At 47.2% G+C, this 22,991-nt stretch overlaps 1 protein-coding gene across 1 annotated transcript in view; it reads left to right on the top strand.

Annotated features, from left to right (window-relative positions):
- CENPC (centromere protein C) overlaps positions 1 to 22,991 on the top strand; it is a gene marked incomplete at its 5' end in the record, with an annotated part of 583,906 nt that overhangs the window by 197,012 nt on the left and 363,903 nt on the right. Inside the window, one exon of the mRNA XM_082243417.1 lies at positions 4,305 to 4,420. Coding sequence (XP_082099543.1) covers positions 4,305 to 4,420 — 116 coding nt within the window. The remainder of the gene's footprint in view (positions 1 to 4,304; positions 4,421 to 22,991) is intronic.

Raw genomic sequence — 22,991 nt, 5'->3', positions numbered from 1 at the left:
GAAAATGGCCTCTGCCCCCACCTATAACTGGCCTTCATAGCAAAGAACACATGGAAGGGCAACGCACATGAGACAAACAGATAAAAATTCCCAGTTCAATTTGCCAACCATTAGCTTGCATGTGCTTCCACTGTGAAGACTCTCATAAATTTACAAGAGTTAGGACTGCAGGTAAAACAGGGTGCCGTGGAGTGGCCTTGCAGCTTACACATGCAAATGTGTGCTAACTAAATCCCTGTTTGACGGGTTAATTTGGTTGGTAAGCAAACTGGTTGGCAAATTGAACTAGGAATTTTTATCCGTTTGTCTCATGTCCGAGTTCCATGTCAGGCTGTCCGAGCGCCTAACCAAGCTGTCTGAACTGCTGATCAAGCTGATAGAGCTGAAGGCGGACCCGTGGCCGGATCGGGCCCCAAGTTTGGGCTGCAGCTTTGGGGCCTACTCGAGGCTGGCTGACTGAGCTGCTGACCAGGCTGGTTGAGCTGCTCACCATGGTGATAGAGCAGTAGATGGGCATCCGCCCAACCTACGGGGGTGGACATATGGACTGCCTGGCACCCCATTTGAACCGGGGGGCGCCGTGGGTACTCTGCCTGCGCTTCTGCGTCACGGCTGGCCCCCTCTTCCCCTTTTTAGGGGGCTATGTCCTCTTATGTCATTTATGGTCTTTAGCCAGTGTCTCCTTGCGGGACTGCGGTCAGCGACCTCCCCTGCTTGGTATGCTCCCATGGTGAGCTTAGCATATAATGACTCTAATGGGTCTGCGGCCATGCACTCCGGGTGCTCTGCAGTGAAGATGATTCCTTTTTTACTGCACATGCGCATGCAAGGGCGCTGGTGGATGCACATTTTTAACATGGGGGCGCCGGTTCCCTTGGGGCCTGCAGATCCCCTAAAGGCGGCAAGGGTACTTCCTTTGCCCGCCTACTGTGACAAAATTGTCGTGCGTCAGTGGCGTTGTTCTAAATGCAATAATGGTAACCACACATGGTGTGGCTAAAAAGCTGGTCTGCGGATCAGGCTTCTAAAAAGGCTCTTCAAATATCCCATTTATGTGGGACCGCCTATTTGGGTCTTTGTTGAAATCCACTAAGGGCAAGTCATTGCGTAATAGACAGGGCCCCCTTTTTTCCAGCACACAGGTGGCCCCTTTGTACCTTCGGCATGCTGCAGCAAGGGATAATTGTGACGGTTCCCTCTCGGGAACACTTTTAGGGATTCTATTCAAACCTGTTTACTGTGCCCAGAAAAGAAGGCAAGGTACATCCAATTCTGGCCCTCATGGTGAACCGAGGTACAGAAGTTTAGAGTGGAATCCATTCGAACGGTAGTGGCGTCTCTACATCAAGGAGACTTTTTGGTCTCTATAGATATCAAGGACGCATATCTGCACATCCCTATCTACGCTAAACACCAGCGTTTTCTTCGCTTTGCTGTGGGAGAGGAGCATTATCAATTTAGTAGTGTTACCCTTTGGTCTTGCCTCCACCCCAGGGTCTTTACCAAGGTGCTCACTCCGGTGTTGGCATTACTTTGCCAACGGGGTTTACGGTACTGGGATACCCGGACGATCTCCTATTGAGGGGGGACTCTCATTCAGCCCTGTTGGGCGACTTGATGATCACTGTATGGACTCTGCAAGAGTTCGGTTGGAACATCAATTTAAAAAAATAAATAAAAGTCTGCCCTGATACCTTAATTAAGACTGGATTATCTGGGCCTGACTCTGGATTCCACTTTGGCAAGGGTCTTCCTCCCTCCGGACAAGCTGCACAAGATGCAGGGGGCGATCCGTTTGCTGTTGGCAAGCAATCTCACAGACTTGCATGTGAGCCTTGGGTCTGATGGTGTCAACCTTTGAGGCGGTTCCGTTTGCTCAGTTCCACATGAGGCCCTTACAAAGGAAGATTCTTGTCAAATGGAACAAAGATCCAAAGTCCTAGTACGCTTAGATTCAGTTGAGTCACAACACAGACTGCTTTACTATGGTGACTTTACTCGTTTGCACTACGCCAGAGCAAGTCCTTCCTTCTGTTTTATTGGACAGTGGTAACCATGAATGCCAGCTTTTTAGGCTAAGGAGGAGTGCTGGGGAAGTTCTGCGCCCAGGGGCTTTGGGCAGTAGAAGAGTCCAAAACTTCAGATAAAATATTTTGGCGCTCAGAGCTCAGTTTCTCTTTGAGGGTGTATGTTTTTTCTAGGTGAGCTCCAGTTGTTCCTGGCTGAGCTCCATATTACCTGGTTGGCTAGGTTTAGCCTTTGAGGAATTACGTCTTCTTGTGTTGTTTTCCCACCTCTCATGATTATACTGCTTTGGGACATCCCATTGGTCTTAAGATGATGGAGCTGCGTCTGTCGATGAATGATAGTGAAAACTGGATTTTTGGACTGACGCAACTCTTTGGAAACTTGTCAACCGCTTAAGTTTAATTACCCCGGTCTTACAATCCCTATCTGCCCTGTTAAAGTAATACCCTGCGTCTTGGAGCTTGGGAAGGAGGTAAAAACCAAGCTTTAATTTTACTTCTATTATTGCTTTGGTCTGTCTCTCGTTAACTAATGATCATATTGACATATATTTTTTTCTATGAATTTAACCTTTGTTTTTTGTAGTGCCTTTCTGAGAGTCTTTCTGAGATGCCTATATTTGCCTCACGTTTACTGTAAAATATATGTGCTCTTATTCTTTTCTCTATCATTCATCGGCAGACGCATCCTTATCTTCATGACTCATAGGGTTATGGTCCTCCTATGAGTCACAAAGATAAGGAGCTGTGTCTGTCGATGAACTTCAGAGAAAAGGATTTTATGGTAAGTTCTTACAAAAATCCAGTTTTCTCTATCGTTCATCGACAGATGCAGCTCCTTATCGTCATGGCTCGTAGAAGGAGGAGCATAACCCTATGAGTCATGCAGATGAGGAGCTGCATCTGTCGAACATCAGAGAAAAGGATTTTATGGGAAGTTCTTACAAAAATCCAGTTTTCTACTTTTCACAGTGTGGATTAGAAATTGCTGCAAGTCAGTCGTCCACATTTCCCTTGCAGGGGGAATTGAGGAAACTGGAAGGCACAATATAGGCAAGTTTAACGGTTTGTGGGATGTTTAAAAAAAAAAAAAACCAAGGGCAGTGTATATGGTATGTAAAATAGGGTGCACAAACTAAAATTAAATTAATGGCTGCAACTAGGATTCAAAACTGTTTTGGAATAAATAATGAATGAAAAAAATGAACTAGTGCGCGCGATGGTGTACAGTGAAATATATACAAAAAGTACATAAAATTTAAATACATTAAAACATATTAATGTAAATAAAAAAGGTGCTAAAAAAATGTGTCGTGCATCATGAATAAACACAATGTGAGTAAAATAAAGTCCAAAGAATGGTGACACGTGAATCTTCACTGGTATATTCCTGATAGTAAGGAATATCTCTTAGAGTAAGTCAGCAGATTCCACTTTCCCATATACCACCATATGATTCATAGACTAAGGTGATCATATGTACCTGGAATCTACATATGTGTATTTTCTTCTTTTCATGTAAGTGCCTATTTTTTAGCTTAATAAATGAGGTCCAGGGGATAATGCATTATTGGCTACACTCTTTCTCGCATGGGAAGCTTTGCATAGAGTACCATTCATTGTTGAGTTACTACCCGGGAATATGCAGTGCCAGCCTATGTGAAGGAATGTATGTGATGTCACCTGCGTTTTGGAGAGTGCTAGCTCAGCCCCAAGAGTGTCCATTTCAGTGGTCCATGTGTGGAACACATTATTCCAAGCGTATGTTTTTTTAGCCATTTGGTAAGAAGTACACTAGGTGTGGGGACGATATTTTGGTTTATTCACCTCTTCCAGTGATTGGATGTATTTTCATGCTCCTTGACAGTGGAAGTTGGTAAGGAGCCATCGCACCTTAGTCTATGAATCACATGGTGGTATATGGGAAAGTGGAATCTGCTGACTCTGCTACTATCAGGAATATACCAGTGAAGATTCACGTGTCACCATTCTTTGGACTTTTTTAGTTTACTCACATTGTGTTTAATCATGATGTATGACACATTTTTTAGCACCTTGTTGTTGCACATGATTTTATTTACATTAATATGTTTTAATGTATTTAAATTTTGTTTATGCACTTTGTGTATACATTTCACTTGTACACCATCGGGCGCACTAGTTCATTTTTTTTCATTCAATACAAGGGCAGTATCTGTATATTCAACCATATTCAAGAAATACTGAAATGTTATTAAATACTGATGAGAGCTAATTTTTTTTTTTTTTTTCCCCCAGGGATGATGATGAATTTGTAATAGAAGATGAAGAAACTATTAATATGAGTTTCTCCTTACTAAATAAAAGATCATCACTTGGGGGCTCAAAAGAGGCAAGATCAGCAGCATCCAGCAGTGAGTAACAGATAAAATTGCTGCCAAGTTGGAGGGAACTTATCAGCATAAAATATGCATACTTGTTCAGCATGGTCCTAGGGTTCTGCTCAGCTTAATCATGCTATATCAGTTTTTTCGATTAACAAGTGAATTGTCAGTTTTCTCTTTGGTTCAGTGATGGACATAGCTCCTGATTCTTCTTAACCATTGGGGTATACTGACCCCTACAGGAGTAGGACACTAGCCAGGAGAAAGCTTGACTATGCCTATGGGCAGTCCCAGGGGTATACACCTACTCTCAGCTATAGGCACTCAGTTTTTTTTCTGCCTAATCAGGAGAGAGGACATAGTTCCTTGCTAGGATCTCTGGTCCTGGCAATTTTACAAGATTAGGACACTAGGCAGAAAAAAACTTTACCACGTCTATGGGGCAGCCCCTGCAGGCATACACCCACACACTTTTCTATAGCCTTCAGTTTGTTTCTGCCTAGTTTAGGAGTAGGACCTAGTTTCCTGCTGAGACTTCGGTCTTAGCTGTTTTTGTTGGGAACCTTTTTGTAAGACTTTATTTATTTTAGTTAGTTGTTCCTGTGAGAACTACAAGCATCAGCCGGCTGGATTTCGGAGTTGATATGCTAGATCCGAGTGAAACACCGCGCCGGGGCACACACAACCTGGGATGCCCTGAGTCACCCCCTGGCCGTCAGCACCCCCACCCCGGGTGGAGAGGTAGTCTTTTCGGAGTTGTGCCCACCTGATGCCGTTGGTATGGTGAGTAAGTGTCCCCCCTTTTCTCTGGTGGTCTCGAGGTGGACGTGGCCCCCTCCCTGGGAAAATCGGTCCCTCGGTTCCCCTGGCCTCTCGGTGATACCAGGAACCCCCTTTGGCGCCAAATGTATTTGGCGGATGGCGGATGTATTACGGCCGATGCGGCGGTTCTGAAGGGGGGGGTTGTCTTGGTGGGGCCTCCTCCTGGGGACCACCCGATGCCACTGTCTGGTGATCACCCTGGGGGGTCCTGGAGACCTCATGGTGCGTAGTGAAGGCTGCCATTTTGCTATAGTTTTTGCTCTGCATCAATGTAAAAGTTTCTCATTGGAATGCATGGGTGCCCATGTTTTGATAGTTTACCCATAGGAATGCATGGGGCGGTCATTTTCTTGGAGTCCATGTTAGCTGGACAGCAAGGGAGAAGCTAGGGTGACTAGCACATGACCCAGGTTTTTCATGTTCCTGTGTCAGGTAGTTTTTTCTCTCTGCACAGAACGTTCCTGTATCCCTCCTTATCATTTTGGTGGTAAGTTACTCTGGGATCCCTGTAGGTATTTCTCACTCACCCTGCTGCAGGCTGTGCTAGGGCTGGGACTTGTGGTACCGCTGGTGCAGCGGTGCGGATCGCCTTTTATGCATTTTTCTTAAAGTGACACTGCTTTTTATGTATTCAGTAAATATATAGTCCCAGAACCAAATCTCGCCTACAGATCCCCCTCAGTGCAGTTGCGGGACCCTCCGAGTCGCAGCCCCTGTCTGCTTTTACAGCAGTTTTGGAAAACCTGAAAGTGGATTTAGTTTTAAAAAATGCCACTAGCAGAAAGCGCCCTATGCCTTCCCCTGCCTTTCCAACATCCTCAGATTCTGAGGTAGATATGGCCACCGTGGACGCATACCATCCTCCTGAATCTGTGTCTTTGCATTCTGATGGCAAGGAGGATATATCCTACTCAGTGGCCTACGCCACAGACGCACTGGTGACTCCTTGGAGTAAATGTCAGCTGATCTATACTTTCCCTCCGCTAAATCTCCTGCTGAGGCTTCTCCGCAGAATAGAGGTGGAAGAGATTCTGGTCATTCTAATGGCCCCTAGACTGGCCTCGCTGGTCTTGGTACACAGATCTGGTACAGCTGGTAGCCAATTCTCCTTGGAGACTTCCTGTCAGGGAAGATCTGCTGTCTCAAGGGCCGATCTTCTATCCTGCTTTACAGTTGCTGGCTTTAACATCGTGGCTGTTGAAAGCCAGGTATTGAAGGATAGAGGTCTTAGTGATTCCCACACCGTTGAAGGCTAGAAAATCTACTTCTAGGAAGATCTACAATCGTACATGGAAATCGTACATCTCATGGTGTGAATCGCTGAAGGTGCATCCTCGCCTTTTTTCGGTGGCTAGGATTTTGACCTTTCTTCAAAAAGGGGTTCAACAGCGGTTGGCTTTGGGCACTATCAAAGGCCAAGTATCGGCTTTGGCTGTTTTTTTCCTTTAGCTACGCTTGCCTTCATTCACTCTTTTATACAAGGCGTTCACCATCTGGCTCCTCCGAGGCGATCCCTGTTACCTCCGTGGGATCTTAATTTGGTATTGTCTGTTCTTCAAAAACCTCCTTTTGAGAACATTAGGGAGATTCCTCTGCTTACACTATCTCAGAAGGTTGCATTTTTGGTGGCTATTACTTCTGCTCGTAGAGTATCTGAATTGGCTGCGCTGTCCTGCCGTTCACCTTATCTTGTGGTCCACAGAAATAAAGTAGTACTTCAACCTAATCAGTCGTTTCTTCCTAAGGTGGTTTCTGATTTTCAGCTGAATGAAGACATTGTGCTGCCTTCACTCTGTCCTAAGCCAAAGCATCTATAGGAAGTTGCTTTGCTTTCTGTGGATGTGGTTTGGGCAATCGGAGTTTACTTGGCGGCTACTGAATCTTTCAGGAAATTAGATTCTTTGTGCTCACCAAAGGACCTCGAAAGGGATTGGCTACGTCTGCTGCGACCATATCCAGAGGGATCAGGCAGACGGTGGTACAGGCTTATTCTCTGAAGGGTCAGGTTCCACCTTTCCCTTTTGAAGGCACCTTCTACTAGGGCGCCGAGTGCTTTTTGGGCTTTTTGCCATCAGGTGTCAGTAATGCAAGTTTGCAAGACGGCAACCTGGTTGTCGGTGCACACGTTCACAAAATTATACAAAGTATATGTGTTGGCATCCTTGGATGCTTCTTTTGGCTGCAAGGATTTGCAGGCTGCTGTTTAAAAGAGAAAATCTTCTCTTTGAGGGGGTTTTTTCTAGGTGAGCTCCAGTTGTTCCTGGTTGAGCTCCATGTTACCTGGTTGGCTAAGTTTAGCCTTTGGGGAATTACGTTCTTTCTCTGAGTTTTTTCTCACCTCTCATGGAAATACTGTGTAACTGATCAACTGGCAACCTGACTGGGTACCTCAGTTGACGGATGCTCCTAGTGCTTCCCGAGGGCTCCAAGCACTCCACCAGACACCATAACCACCTCAGACCCCACTAACTGCTGCAGCTTGGTTGGGGTCTCGCAGTCTCCTACCCACCCTGGACCTACGACAAGGCTCGAGGTTCCAGTGGGTGAACCTCTCTTTGCCCAGAGAGTGAAGCAGGAACAGGAACACGCTCTTACAAGAGCTTAGTGATTATTCAAGGGAGTATTAAGAGCATAGCAATCCATTGTAGCAGATTCCTCCAATAAGAGACAGGACGCTAAATTGAGGGTGAAGTAGAACTCTTTATTGAACCCACTCACAGACATTATATACACTATCAGGTCAGGCGAGTCTGATTATACTAGCATATGCCGATTAAATTGTATACAGAAACAGAATTAACCTGAACTAATTATCTGGCCATCTGGACAGAACAATGTGGGCTCATCTGTTGGGGGGTGGCACCTGCAAGACCCTTGCAAGACTCCTGATCTTCCTTTGGGCATTTGCCTTTTCCTCTGAGCGGCTGGACCTCCACAAAGATTTAGGCCGCGTCTTGCAGCCTTCTAGGCCATGCAGCCATCTTGGTGCCTCCCTTGTTGGCGCTGTGGGGGCTCTTTTTTTTTGATGGCTGCCTGCCCTTTTTAGTGCTGTGGGACCATCAGGGTACCCTGTCTCTGCGGCCACATCCCGGCGGGCGGACCCCTTTTAAGGGGGCTATTTCCTATTATGCGGGCCTTTATGGAGGGGCTCGGAGGGCGATCTCCCTGTTTTTTTTTTTTTTTTTTTGTGGTGTCAACTAGATGGTCTATTTGTGGGCCCTTGGTCGGTGGCCCTCCCCTGCTTGTTATGTTTTTCTGGGTGAGCTTAGGCCCTCCCATGCCTCATCTGTCATCAGATCTGGGTCTGGCCCATTTGCTGTGGACCCTGCAGGGTTAAGCCACTCTCCCGGTTCTATATGATGGTGAGGATGCTTCCTCCACTCCGGTGGTTTGCAAATGCAGGTTGTCACACTTATTACATCTTTCTGGGCAGCTTGGTATTGAAGGATGCATCTGGAGCTGCTGTGGAGGGGATGTTTCCTTTTGACACCCTCAAGCAGTCTTGTGCGGCACGGTGTTCCTTTCTCCGTCCTATTCTGACGGTCTTTATGTTTAAAGCTGTGAGTGTCCAAAATCGCCCATTGTCCTTTCCTTCTTGCCTTGCGGTAGGTTCCCGTTTGAGGAGTCACCTCAGGAGTGGCCCTTGGCATATTATTTGTCTAACTTGCTGGTCTGCGACCCAGATTCCTCAGATGGCCTTATTCGAGCCCCTCTTTTTTGGGTATCGCCTGTTCGGAGCTTCACTGGATGACATGATTACGGGTCTCTCAGGGGGAAGAGACCTTGTTCTGCAGGCGTCCAAGGGCAAGGAGACCTGTGGTAGACGTGGTCCACTCTTCTCGGCTCATAAGAAGCCTTTTGTCGTCCATTAGGATTTGGAGATAAGGGATTAAACCCCTTCCCAGAGTTTCCACCGGAGGTTCCAAGTGGACCTGGTCTGGCAAGCCTAGAGGGCTTGCCCTGGGATTTTTTTTTCTCCCAAACCTGTTTTTATAGTTCCCAGTAGGGAAATCAAGGTGCGTTCAATTCTGGACCTCAAGGCACTACACTGCCTTGTGCTGGTACAGAAGTTCCGAATGGAGTACATTCGCAAGGTAGTGGCATCACTGCATCTGGGGGATTTTCTTGCTTCTATCGACATTAAGGACACTTACCTTCACATTATACTACAGCTGCAAGAAAAAGTATGTGAACCCTTTTAAAATGATATGGATTTCTGCACAAATTGGTCATAAAATGTGATCTGATCATCACCTAAGTCACAACAATAGACAATCACAGTCTGCTTAAACTAATAACACGCAAAGAATGAAATGTTGCCATGTTTTATATAACACACCATGTAAACATTCACAGTGCAGGTGGAAAAAGTATGTGAACCCCTAGACTAATGACATCTCCAAGAGCTAATTGGAGTGAGATGTCAGCCAACTGGAGTCCAATCAATGAGATGAGATTGGAGGTGTTTGTTACAGCTGCCCTGCCCAATAAAAAACACACACCAGTTCTGGGTTTGCTTTTCACAAGAAGCATTGCCTGATGTGCATGATGCCTCGCACAAAAGAGCTCTCGGAAGACCTACGATTAAGAATTGTTGACTTGCATAAAGCTGGAAAGGGTTATAAAAGTATCTCCAAAAGCCTTGCTGTTCATCAGTCCACGGTAAGACATATTGTCTATAAACGAAGAAAGTTCAGCACTGCTGCTGCTCTCCCTAGGAGTGGCCGTCCTGTAAAGATGACTGCAAGAGCACAGCGCAGACTTCTCAATGAGGTGAAGAAGAATCCTTGAGTGTCAGCTAAAGACTTACAAAAGTCTCTGGAAAATGCTAACATCCCTGTTAGCGAATCTACAATACGTAAAACACTAAATAAGAATGGATTTCATGGGAGGATACCACAGAGGAAGCCACTGCTGTCCAAACAAAACATTGCTGCACGTTTACAGTTTGCACAAGAGCACCTGGATGTTCCACAGCATTACTGGCAAAATATTCTGTGGACAGATGAAACCAAAGTTGAGTTGTTTTGAAGAAACCCACAACACTATGAGTGGCGAAAAAGAGGTACAGCACACCAACATCAAAACCTCATCCCAACTGTGAAGTATGGTGGTGGGGGCATCATGGTTTGGGGCTGCTTTGCTGCGTCAGGGCCTGGACGGATTGCTATCATCGAAGGAAAAATGAATTCCCAAGTGTATTAAGACATTTTGCAGGAGAACTTAAGGCCATCTGGCTACCAGCTGAAGCTCAACAGACGATGGGTGTTGCACCAGGACAATGGCTCAAAGCATAGAAGTAAATCAACAACAGAATGGCTTAAACAGAAGAAAATACGCCTTCTGAAGTAGCCCAGTCAGAGTCCTGACCTCAGCCCGATTGAGATACTGTGGCATGACCTCAAGAAAGCGATTCACACCAGATATCCCAAGAATATTTCTGAACTGAAATAGTTCTGTAAAGAGGAATTTTCAAGAATTGCTCCTGACCGTTGTGCACGTCTGATCTGCAACTACAGGAAACGTTTGGTTAAAGTTATTGCTGCCAAAGGAGGTTCAAGTGGTTATTAAATCCAAGGGCTCACATACTTTTTTCACCTGCACTGTGAATGTTTACATGGTGTGTTCAATAAAAACATGGCAACATTTCATTCTTTGTGTGTTATTAGTTTAAGCAGACTGTGATTGTCTATTGTTGTGACTTAGATGATGATGATCAGATCACATTTTATGACCAATTTGTGCAGAAATCCATATCATTCCAAAGGGTTCACATACTTTTTCTTGCAGCTGTATGTGTGAGTCACCGGTACTTCCTCCACTTTGCTGTGGGTGAGGAACATGATCAGTTTGTGGCGTTACCCTTTGGTCTTGCCTCCACTCCTTGGGTCTTCACAAACCTGTTTGGGCCCGTTGTTGGCCTTGTTGCATCAGTAGGGGATCGCGGTACTAGGGTACCTGCACGATCATCTTGCATGAGCGGAGTCTCCGACTGCTCTGATGGACAATTTGGGGACTACTCTGAGAACTCTAAGAGAGTTTGGCTGGATTCTAATCTTTCATAATTCTGCTCTGGTTCTGTCCACACTGGACTTTCTGGGTCTGACTCTGGACTCTGCTTCAGCTTTAGTGTATTCTTCCTCTGGATAAGCTTTAGACATTGCAGGATGCCAGTCAGTTTCTGTTGTATAGTAGATGGTCATCCCTCAAAACTTGCTTGCGGGGGCCAGGCCTGATGGTGTCTGCCTTTTGAGGAGGTTCCGTTTACAATTCCACACGAGATCTCTGCAAAAAGAGATTCTAGTCAAATGGGACAGGGATCCACAGTCTCTAGACAATCTGATCCTGTTGAGCCGGGGTATAAGAGGGTCCCTGATTTGGTGGTTTCTTTCCCTGGCTCTTTAACAGGGAAAATCCTTTCTCCCCCTGTTCTTGGATGGTGGTCATTACGGCTGCCAGCCTGACCAGGTAGGGAGGCGTCCTCGGCACAGGCTGTGCTTTGGGGTTTTGAACTATGGAAAAGTGCAGACTGACGATCATTGTACTGGAACTCCGAGCGATCAGACTTTGTCTGGATCAGTAGACAAATCATCTTCGCGGTTTCCAGTATGGATCCAATCGTACAATGCCACAGCCGTAGCCTATGTTAATCACCAAGGTGGCACAAGAAGTGTCCTGGAGGCTCGGAAAGTAGCCAGCATTCTAAGGTGGGCAGAACGCTTTGTTCCAGCCCTCTCTGACGTACACATTCCAGGGGTGAAAAATTGGCAGGCGGATTGCTGCAGTCGACAGGCATTAAACCAGGAGGAATGGTCACTTCATCCGGAGATGTTTCATCAGTTGTGTCTCCGATGGGGTGCTCCTGATGGGGACCTGTTGGCCTCTCATCTCAACAGGAAGATACAGAGGTTTGTGCACAGGTTCCTCTGACGGACACCTCAGGCGCACTAGTGGCTATCGTCTCTTTTGCATCTTTCCCTCTCTTAAACTTCTGCCAAAACTCCTGCGCAGGATCGTGGCAGAAGGGATTCCGGTCTTTCTAGTGGCTCCAGATTGGCCTTGCCGGTTTTGGTACGCCGATCTTGTGTGGTTCGTCGCCGATGCTCCTTGGAGACTTTCTCTCAGGGAAGATCTGCTTCCCAAAGGGCCAATCTTCCATCCTGCTTGACAGTCACTGGCTTTACCGGCTTGGCTGTTAAAAGTCGGGTGCTTCAGGTTAGTGGCTTGTCTGAATCATTGATTCCTATACTGCTAAAGGCTTGAAAAATCTTCTAGGAAGATCTACCATCGTACTTGCAAGATATACATTGCGTGGTATGCATCTCTTGGGGTTCACCCTTGCTCCTCTCCGGTGGCTCAGATATTGGCCTTCCTCCAATGGGGGGGGGTTGAGCAGTGCCAAGCCTTGAGTACCAACAAGGGCCAGGTTTTGGCCTTGGCCCTTTCCTTTCAAGGACCATTGGTCATTCATTCCTTGGTGCGTACTTTTATCCAGGGAGTTCGACATGCGGTTTTCATTGCTGCTGTGGGACCTCAGTTTGGTGTTGCAAGTCCTCCAGAAATCTCCTTTCAAAAAATTGTTTCTGATATTTTTCCCACCCCTCATGTTTAACACTGCTTTGGGACGTCCCAATGGTCAAGAAGATGAGGAGCTGTGTCCGTCAATTAATGAAAGAGAAAATGGGATTTTCTCAAAAAAATAATTTTCTCTGATGTTCATTGATGGACACAGCACCCACCCCTCTGTGGAGTTGGCTTTCTTCTGGCACTGCTTGTAACAAAACTGAGTGCCTATAGCTGAGTGGGTGTATACCTGCTGGGAGTGTCCATAGACGTAGTCAAGCTTTTTCCTGCCTAGTGTCCTACTATTGTAGGGGGCAGTGTAACCCAATGGTTAAGAAGAATCAGGAGCTGTGTCCGTCAATGAATATCAGAGAAATGGATTTCTCTATCGTTCAACAGACGCCGCTCCATATCTTCTTTAGACCATTGGGTTATTTACCTTCAATCAGGAATAGGACACTAGGCAGGAAACACTTTTACCACGCCTATAGGGGCTGTCCCTGCACATGCTCTGCTACAGCACTCAGTTTGTTTCTGTCTAGTTTAGGAGTAGGACCTAGTTCCCCGCTGGAACTTCGGTCTTGGCTATAATAGAGAAATTTTTTTATTTTGCAAATTTTTATTATCACTAGTTAGTTCCTGGAGAACTACAAGCAACAGCCGGCTGTGGTTTCGGACTGGATATTCTAAATCCTTATGGTCTCCCAGCCTGGGCAGCAAGCGTAAGCATGTTATAGTCCAGAACTAGGCCTTGCCACGACAGAGCCCTTATGGATGGGGACGAGCCCGCGAGTGGACAAGTCTCCCTGGGATGCAATCGACCTGGAACGCCCTATGTCACAGCATGCCCCTTTGCTTGCAGCACCCCCATGCTGGGTGGGGGGTGGTCTGTGTGAAGTGGTGCCCACTTGGTACCATGGTATGGTGAATAATACTGTCCCCCCAACCCTGTGGTCTCGGGGTGGACATGGGCCCCCTCCTTGTACTAGTTGGACCCTTCGGGCTCCCTTGGTTCCCCTTGCCTCTGAGATACTAGGCCTACCCCCTCCAAGTCTTTTCTCTACCCATAGCAGGTCCTAAATACAGAGGGGCGGAATAATTGCTGCCGCAGCGCCTTTTTTCTTGGGGGGTGTCTTGTCCTGGTTGGACCATCTGATACCTCTTGTCTGGGACCCCCTTGGGGGGTCCGGGAGACCCCATGACGCGCCGAGGGGTCCGCCATTGTGCTGTATATTCGTGCTTTCTATTCTCCCATTGAAATGCATGGGCAGCCATTTTTTGTTCCCCATAGGAATACCATTTTCTTGTAGTCCACAATTGCTGGACAGGCGAAAGGCATGTAACATGAAAATCTGTTGGACAGGATCAACAGGTGCTCTGAGTGATAATATATCCACCACCGAGTGCAATGGCCTCTCACCTTAAGCTTGTAAAGTATAAGCATGTAACTCAAAATCTCCTAGATCGATCTTCCCTTAAACACAGGCAGCAGGATGGGTCTGTATCCCTCTTGTGCTCCACCACATAAGGACTTCACACTGACCCAGCAGACTCCACACTGATCTTAGGGCGGACTTTACCAGATCACAGCTAAAAAGACTTCAACCAGCAGCTCTCCTCAAGACCATGAAACAGGGAAAGAAAACCGGGCAAGCCCATAGTGTAATATTGCCAAACACTTTATTCAAAATTAATAAGGTAAAGACAGCCTCTTACTTTGTGTAAATGGTTAAAATTGCATCAAATGACATTCCAGCAGTACCGTCGGGACCCGTGGGTGCCTCGCCGGATTTCCAAACAACAGTGGGCGACGTCTGTTAGCTCCGCCTTCCCCCCGGACGCGTGTCGTCCCCCAATGGGCGGGGACTTCTTCAGCGGTGTGTAAAGGCTTTTCTAGACGTCGCCACTTATGAATACCGACCTGTCCACTGATTGGACAAGCGATATAGATCGCCTCATTGGTCGGCCTCCCCCTGCCTGGACATCCATAAACTACTTCCGGGATCATCACGGCGGAAGTGACGCTGCCCCGCATCTGGAGACCGCCCAATCGCCGCTCTCTGGTTGGATGAGCGGTCGGGATATTATTACTGGCTGGTCTCCCGTAGTCATAGCAGCAGTGGACGCCGCCGCTCTGTATAGAGAGGAGGCGTCCGCACTGGACATCGGAGGACCGCCCTTTCATTACTCAATAATGACAGGAAATGGAAAATAAACAATGCTGCATCGCACCACTGGGAGTTCATGGTACCGCCCTACATGTATGCAAATTGCCAGCAAGTAAATAATAAAAACTCAGCATCTGAAAAACAGGATAAAATCCTTCTACTCTGGGCTTGATAGAATTACATTAAAACCAAAGTATAAAATACATAGTGATTATAAATATAATAAAGACCATCACTTTTTCAATCATGTGTACATAATAAAATATATAGGGGTACAGGGGTTAAATGCAACCCAAAGCTCTCGGCCATAAAAAAGAGAAGAAAAAAAGAGAAGAAAAAAGGTGGGGGTAATGTTCATAACATGCATCTCTACATACATAAGAGACTCATATGCTAAAAAATATATATATACCTCCACACCCCCATGGCCAACTCCCCTATATCATAATATATAAAATGTACACCTTTACAGCTAAAAAACCATACTATACTAAAATATGGAGCCAAAAGACGTCCCACTGTTGTCTGGATCACAACAATTATTAAAAGAAAACATATTAAGATATTAAACATCACATTAAAAAACTAAAAAACTGAAAAACAGAGAATTGTATTATCTATCGGATATAAAACAATTTAGATCGAACTCAACGTTCAGACCCCGGGGTACCCCCACTTTAGTCTCATATATCCAAAAGGACTCACGTTGACTCAATTTCCTAATCAAATTGCCTCCCCTCCAATGTCTATGAACTCTTTCAATACCCCAAAACTTCAAACTCCCAGGATCTTTATTATGGAATTTTGTGTTGGGTAACGTGGTGGGGGGTTTTACCCTTTTTAATACTCCGAACATGCTCAGTGACCCTAGTCTGTAGGGCCCTTGATGTCCTACCAGCCAGTAATAATATCCCAACCGCTCATCCAACCAGAGAGCGGCGATTGGGCGGTCTCCAGATGCGGGGCAGCGTCACTTCCGCCGTGATGATCCCGGAAGTAGTTTATGGATGTCCAGGCAGGGGGAGGCCGACCAATGAGGCGATCTATACCGCTTGTCCAATCAGTGGACAGGTTGGTATTCATAAGTGGCGACGTCTAGAAAAGCCTTTACACACCGCTGAAGAAGTCCCCGCCCATTGGGGGACGGCACGCGTCCGGGGGGAAGGCGGAGCTAACAGACGTCGCCCACTGTTGTTTGGAAATCCGGCGAGGCACCCACGGGTCCCGACGGTACTGCTGGAATGTCATTTGATGCGATTTTAACCATTTACACAAAGTAAGAGGCTGTCGTTACCTTATTCATTTTGAATAAAGTGTTTGGCAATATTACACTATGGGCTTGCCCGGTTTTCTTTCCCTGTTTCATGGTCTTGAGGAGAGCTGCTGGTTGAAGTCTTTTTAGCTGTGATCTGGTAAAGTCCGCCCTAAGATCAGTGTGGAGTCCTTATGTGGTGGAGCACAAGAGGGATACAGACCCATCCTGCTGCCTGTGTTTAAGGGAAGATCGATCTAGGAGATTTTGAGTTACATGCTTATACTTTACAAGCTAAAAATCTGTTGGACAGGCTGTGTTTGTCATTTCCTGTGAAGAAACGTTTTACTTTCACAAAAACGTGCTGGCTTTCTCCTGAGCGGTCTGGTAACGTCTTCTGGGGGTCCCCTGTAGGTTTTATTCACCCACTCTTGGGTGGGATCGTGATTTTGCGACTTTTAAAGTGACACTGCATTTTTTTATATCAGTGTAATATGGAGTCCCAGGGTACTATTTCACCTACAGACTACCTAGAAGTGGCTGCGGATCCTTCTGGGACGCAGCCCCTGTCTGCACTTACGGCAGTCTTGGAAATAGGGGTCAGTGTCTTTGCATTCTGATTGTGAAGAGGGACCTGTCTTCGTTCACCGCAGTGCGGGAACGCACATTGGTGGAAGCACTTATAGTTTCAGTGCGGGAAACTTTAAAATTAGCAGATGAATCTACAGCGGCGGGCTCACAGTTGTCTTTTGGCTCCCACAAACCCTGAAAATCGGGCATGGTGTTCCCTTGTCTGGACCTTTTTTGATGATATTGTCAATGAACAATGGCGGCGCATCAAGCACAGGCTAGTGGTGCCTAAGCTCTTTACACACCGTTATCCTTTTGCAGATGCAGTTTCCACCAGGTTGACCGTGCCACCTAAGGTGGATCACCCGGTTCCCAGGATAAATAAGTCTACTGTGGTTCCAAGGGAAGAATTCCCAGCCTTCGTGGATAGGCGAGTAGAGTCTCTATCCCGCCATCTGCACATGCTTGCTGGTTCCATTTTGAAACCAATATTTGTGAATGTCATGGTGTCACAGTCTGTTACTGAATGGGTGAAGTTACTAGAGGTGACTTTGAAGCTGAGCAGCTCCCCCAGCGGTGCTTGAACTAATGGACAAGATGGCTTAAGCCCTGCTGTTGATGTGTGATGCGTCCCTGGATGTGGCTCCCCTAGTGACCAGAGTGTCCGCAGTGGGTATTGCAATTAGACACATGGTGTGGTTGAAAAGCTGGTCTGCGGACCAGGCTTCCAAAAAGGCTTTGACAGATCTTCCCTATTTGGGGGAGAGGTTGTTTTGATCCTCTCTGGACGAGTTGATCAAAGGCCTTACAGGGGGGAGAGTACTCTTCTTCCTCAGTCCTCTAAGGGCAAGGGGCCACGTCATAGACTGGGGCCTTCCTTCACTTCAGAGGATTTTTCGTACCTCCCGGGTTGCAAGAAAAAGGGAAGCTGTTCAAGTCTTCTGTGAATTCCAAGAAGCCATGGTCAGGTAAATCAAAGCCCGGCCAGTACGGATCTGCGGAGAAATCCACGTCTGCATAAAGGGGCGCCCTCACCCGCTTCTGGGGTGGGGGGACGTCTTCACTTCTTTCCGGAAACCTTGGACTTCCTTGATTCAGGACAAATGGGTTCGCAAACTGATTCGATCAGTGTACAAGTTCGAATATCGGTCTTGTCCGTCAGATTCTTCCCATCCAACCTGCGCCTCTCTCCAGACCGGTTAAGGGAGGCGTTACAAGATCTGCTGTTGCAAGGGGTTATTGTTCAGTTCCCTCTCAGGAAGGTCTTCTAGGGTTTTATTCAAACCTGTTTACTGTGCCCAGAAAAGGGATCTCAAGGCTCTTAACCGATTCTTGCCGGTACAGAGGTTTCACATGGAATCCATTAGAATGGTAGTGGCGTTTCTACACCAGGAAGACTTTTTGGCCTCTAGATATCAAGGACACATATCTACACATCCCCATCTACGCTGGACACCAGCGGTTTCTACGCTTTGCCGTAGCAGAAGAACATTATCGATTTGTGGTGTTACCCTTTGGTCTCACCTCCGCTCCCAGGGTGTTTACCAAAGTACTGGCCCCCGATGTTGGCATTGTTGCGCCAACGGGGAATTGCGGTACTGGGGTATCTGGATGATTTCCTATTGAGAGAAGACTCTCATTCAGCCCTGATGGGCGACCCAACAATCTCTGTCCGCTCCCTGCAGGAGTTCAGGTGGACAATCAATTTCAAGAAATCCACCTTGAAACCATCCTTGAGACTGGATTATCTGGGCCTGACTCTGAATTCAGCCTTGGCGAGGCGCTTTCTTCCCCCGGACAAGCTGCAGAAGTTGTAGGGGGTGATCCGGTGGTTGTTGGCATGCTGGCCCTAGGTCTGATGATATCAACCTTCGAGGCAGTTTCGTTTGCTCAGTTCCATACCAGACCTTTTGCAAAGAGAGATTCTGGTCAAATGGAACAAAGATCCAAAGTTTTTAGACACTTGGATTCCGTTGAGCCACAACACAAGATTTGCTCTGTTATGGTGGCTTCACTCTCCAGCACTATGCCAGGGCAAGTCCATCCTCCTGTTGTTTTGGACGGTGGTAACAACGGACTCCTGCCTTGGCTGAGGCGAGGTACTGGGGAAGTTCTGTGCCCAGGGAACCTAGACAGTAGAAGAGTCCAAACTACGGATAAATGTTTTGGAGCTCAGAGCAATAAAGCCTTGTCTGAGCCACTTGACGACTCGTCTTCAAGTTTGTCCGGTTCGGATTAAATCGGACCATGCCACGGCTGTGGCTTACATCAATCAACAGGAGGACATCAGAGTGTCTTGGTGGCTGAAATTTTGGCCTGGGGGAACAGTTTGTCCCAGCCCTCTATGCTGTGCACATCCCAGGTGTGGAGACCTGGCAAGCGGATTACCTGAGTCGTCAGGAATTGGATAACGGGGAGTGGTCCCTACATCAGGGGTGTTTCATCTCCTGTGTGTCAGGTGAGGGACACCTGAGGTTGATCTATTTGCTTCTCATCTCAACAAGAAGGTGCAGAGGTTTGTAGCCAGATCTCGAGATCCTCTGGTCGACGCCACAGACTTACTGGTGGCTACTTGGGGTAGGTATCTGCTGATTAATGGCTTTCCTCCACTGAGACCTAGTAAGGCTGATGCTCCTTGGAGACTCCCTCTCAGGGAAGATCTGCTGTCTCAAGGTCCGATCTTCCATCCTGCTTTACAATCGCTGGCTTTAACGGCATGGCTGTTGAAAGCCAGGTTTTGAGGGATAGAGGTCTTTCTGACTGTAATTCCTATGCTCTTGAAGGCTAGGAAGTCGACTTTCAGGAAGATATATCATCATACGTGGAAATTGTACACCTTTGCTTGTTTTCGGTTGCTAGGGTTTTGGCCTTTCCGCAGAAAGGGGATGAAGAGCGGTTGACTTTGGGCACTATCAAAAGCCAAGTGTTAGCCTTGGCGATTATATTTTCAATGCCTGTTAGCAACGCATGCCTTGATTCGTACCTTCATTCAGGGAGTGCGCCATTTGACAACTCCGAGACGGTCTCCGCTACCTCTGTGGAATCCAAATCTGGTATTATCTATTCTTCAAAAACCTCCTATTGAGAACATTCGGGAGATTTCTCTGCCTTCATTGTCTCAGAAGGTTGCCTTTTTGATGGCTATCACTTCTGCCCGCATGCCCGCAGGGTGTGTAAATTGGCGGCGGCGTCCTGCCGTTCACCTTATCTGGTGGTCCACAGAGATAAAGTTGTACTCCAACCAAATCAATCTTTTCTCCCTAAAGTTGTTTCTGATTTTCATTTGAATGATGACATTGTGCGGCCTTCACTCTGTCCCAAGCATAAGCATCCTAAGGAAATTGCCTTGCATTCTTTGGATGTGGTTTGAGCGATCAGGGTTTACCTGGCGATTACTGAGTCTTTGGAAAGTCAGATGCTCTTTTTGTCCTTACTGAGGGGCCTCGTAAGGGATTGGATGCATCTGCTGTGACCATTTCCATGTGGATCAGACGGTTGTTCAGGCTTATTTGCTGAAGGGTCAGGTTCCTCCTTTCCCAGTAAAGGCGCATTCTTCTAGAGCGCGAAGTGCCTCTTGGGCTTTTCTCCATCAGGTGTCAGTGATGTAAGTTTTCAAAGCGGCAACTTGGTCATCTGTGCATACGTTCACAAAATTCTACAAAGTTGATGTGTTGGCATCTTTGGATGCCTCTTTTGGCTGCAAAGTTTTGCAGGCCGCTGTTCAAAGAGAATATTTTTTGTTCTCTTTGAGGGTGTATGTTTTTGCTAGGTGGGCTCCAGTTGTTCCTGCTTGAGCTCCATATTACCTGGTTGGCTACGTTTTAGCCTTTGGGGAGTTACATTCTTCTTTGCGTTTTCTTCCGACCCCTCCTAAAAATGCTGCTTTGGCACATCCCAATGATCTAACAAGATATGCAGCTAAGTCTGTTGAACGATAGAGAAAACAGGATTTCTCTTACGTCCTCCGACAGTCGCCGCCCCTCAAATAGTCTTCACCAATGGGTATTGACTTCCGCTCCGCAGGAGTAGCTAGGCATAAGACTTGTTAAAAACAAAAGCTTTTAGCATAAACACACCCATGGGGGCTGTCCCACTGGTCAATATCCCCCCTGCATTAAGCCATCCCAACTCAGTTTATCTCTGCCTAGCGTTAGATGTAGTCAGGCTTCCCTGTGCTGGGGCTTCAGTCTCAGCCTTTCTAATCTTTTCTTATGATTTTTATTTTGCAAAATGTCAGTTTTTTCTTACTTTCCTAGCAGTTTATTTGTCAGCTCTTGTTTAGTCGGATCTTCGGATGAAGATGGATCATGCGGAGCTGGGAATCGGACTGGCCGCCCTGGCTCTCCAGGGCAGAGGGTCAGAGGGATCCCTAGCCCGCCATCGAGCGTTCAGCTATGGTTCGCCCTGGCGCTATGAACGACCCATCCCTGCCCGCAGCAGGGATGCAGCCTGTGAGTCACTGGACACATCTGCGGTCCTGTGCTGCAGTGTCCTGCGTTTTTGGCTCATGGCATTCCCTGTCATCTGAGGACAGAGGCTTTCCGTTCAAAGAGGCACCCCACGCCAACCGATACAGGTAAGTACTTTTCTGTGTGGGGCCTCTGTCTGGGGTGGCAGTCCTGTGTTGCTGTGTGTCCCCTCATGTCTGTGCGTTTGTGGGGCTCCCTGATGCGATCCCTGCGGGGGTCTTCTTTAATACACTGCTGACGCTGTGTGGTGTGGGGGCCCCTCTCCTGTCTCACTTTTAGTGTTGGGAGATGCAGACTTGTTGGGAGATGCAGATGTTTGAGGCGACCGCTGCGGCTAAAAACCGCGCGGTCGGCCATTTTGGATGTGGGCAGCATGTCTGGCCTCACTGTGGGCTTTTACAATAGCTTGCTGTGTAGTGGTTTTGGCGCCATCTTGGGTGTGGCAGAACAATCGTTCCGAGCACATGTCGGCGGCCATCTTGTCGAAGCCTTCCATTCATTCCTATGGGCAGCCATTTTCCCTGGGCCTTGCAGCATATAGTTCAGCTTCTGGTGACCTCACTTCCTTTTCCTCTGGAGCAGCGATCGGTGTGGTAACACTCTGTGGGGCTCTGCAGACTGTCTCTTCCATATCTCTCTGTGGTATCCTTCCTGGCTCAGTTTTGTCCATTTTGGGGGGTCTGTGTACACAGTACTTATAGTGGTGGGCTGCGCTATCCGCAGCGCTTTTAATGGTCCAGTACCTTTGCTCATTCTTTTTGGCAATGGATTCTCAGGATAGAAAATTCCCCTCAGCCTTGGAGGAGGACCCCAGTTCTGCTGAACCCCCCGTTATACCTAATTTGGCCGCTGTTGTGGCGTCCCATTCCTTGATTCACACCTTCATTCAAGGTGTGCCACATTTGGCCCCTCCTCGGAGGGAGCCTTTACCTCCCTGGGACTTGAACTTGGTTCTGTCCGCGTTACAGCGTTCTCCCATTGAAAACATCCGGGAGATATCGTTGCCTATGCTGTCTAAGACCCTTCTGGACTGAATGTTGTGATGCTAGCTTGGTAGTAACCATTTAGCACCGCTTTAGGAGTGAAAGCATTGCAAGTGTCTTGCCGTTCTGTGGGTAGAAATATAACCCAACAGTACATGACTTTCTGTGTCTCTCAATGGATTCCTAAGAAAACGATTTTATGGTGAGTACAACAGTTTTCTTTTCTCTTACGTCCTCTGACAGACACAGCCTCTTCCAAGTTTCATCACTATTGGGTAATGGCGCCCTCTGCAGGAGCAGGCTAGGTAGTGAAACTTCATTAAAAAGCTTTAACTAGACACACCTTAGGGGCTGTCCCTGTAGACCAGGCAGGGTTCGTACGGTCATGAAAATCCTGGAAAAGTCATGGGATTTTGACATGACACTTTCCAGGCTTGGAAAAGTTATGGAAAATGAGTAAACCCCACTAAGTTTTGGAAAAGTCATGGAATATTGTGCAATCATTTAATTTAGAAAATATGTCTCCGGGCCCCCTGTATTCAGTGGGAGTGGGGGGACAGTAAGTGGACTATTTTCTCTGTTTCGGGTTTAGGCAGATAATTCTGCCGCAACGCGGGGGGTGTCAGCCCGGTGTCCGCCGGGCCACCCGCATCGCCTCACTGGCGGGTGGCAGGCCGGTGTCCGCCGGGCCGCCCGCATCTCCGTGTGAAGAAGGCAGCGGGAGGAAGAAGGTCAGTGAGAGTGTCTGAGCAGCCTTGTTTTGTGTGCTGGATA

The sequence above is a fragment of the Pelophylax lessonae genome, assembly GCF_965119305.1.
Source record: "Pelophylax lessonae genome assembly, chromosome: 1".
NCBI classification, from domain to species: Eukaryota; Metazoa; Chordata; class Amphibia; order Anura; family Ranidae; genus Pelophylax; species Pelophylax lessonae.
The sequence above is the reverse complement of the archived record's forward strand: the minus strand, read 5'-3'. Positions and strand labels throughout refer to the sequence as shown.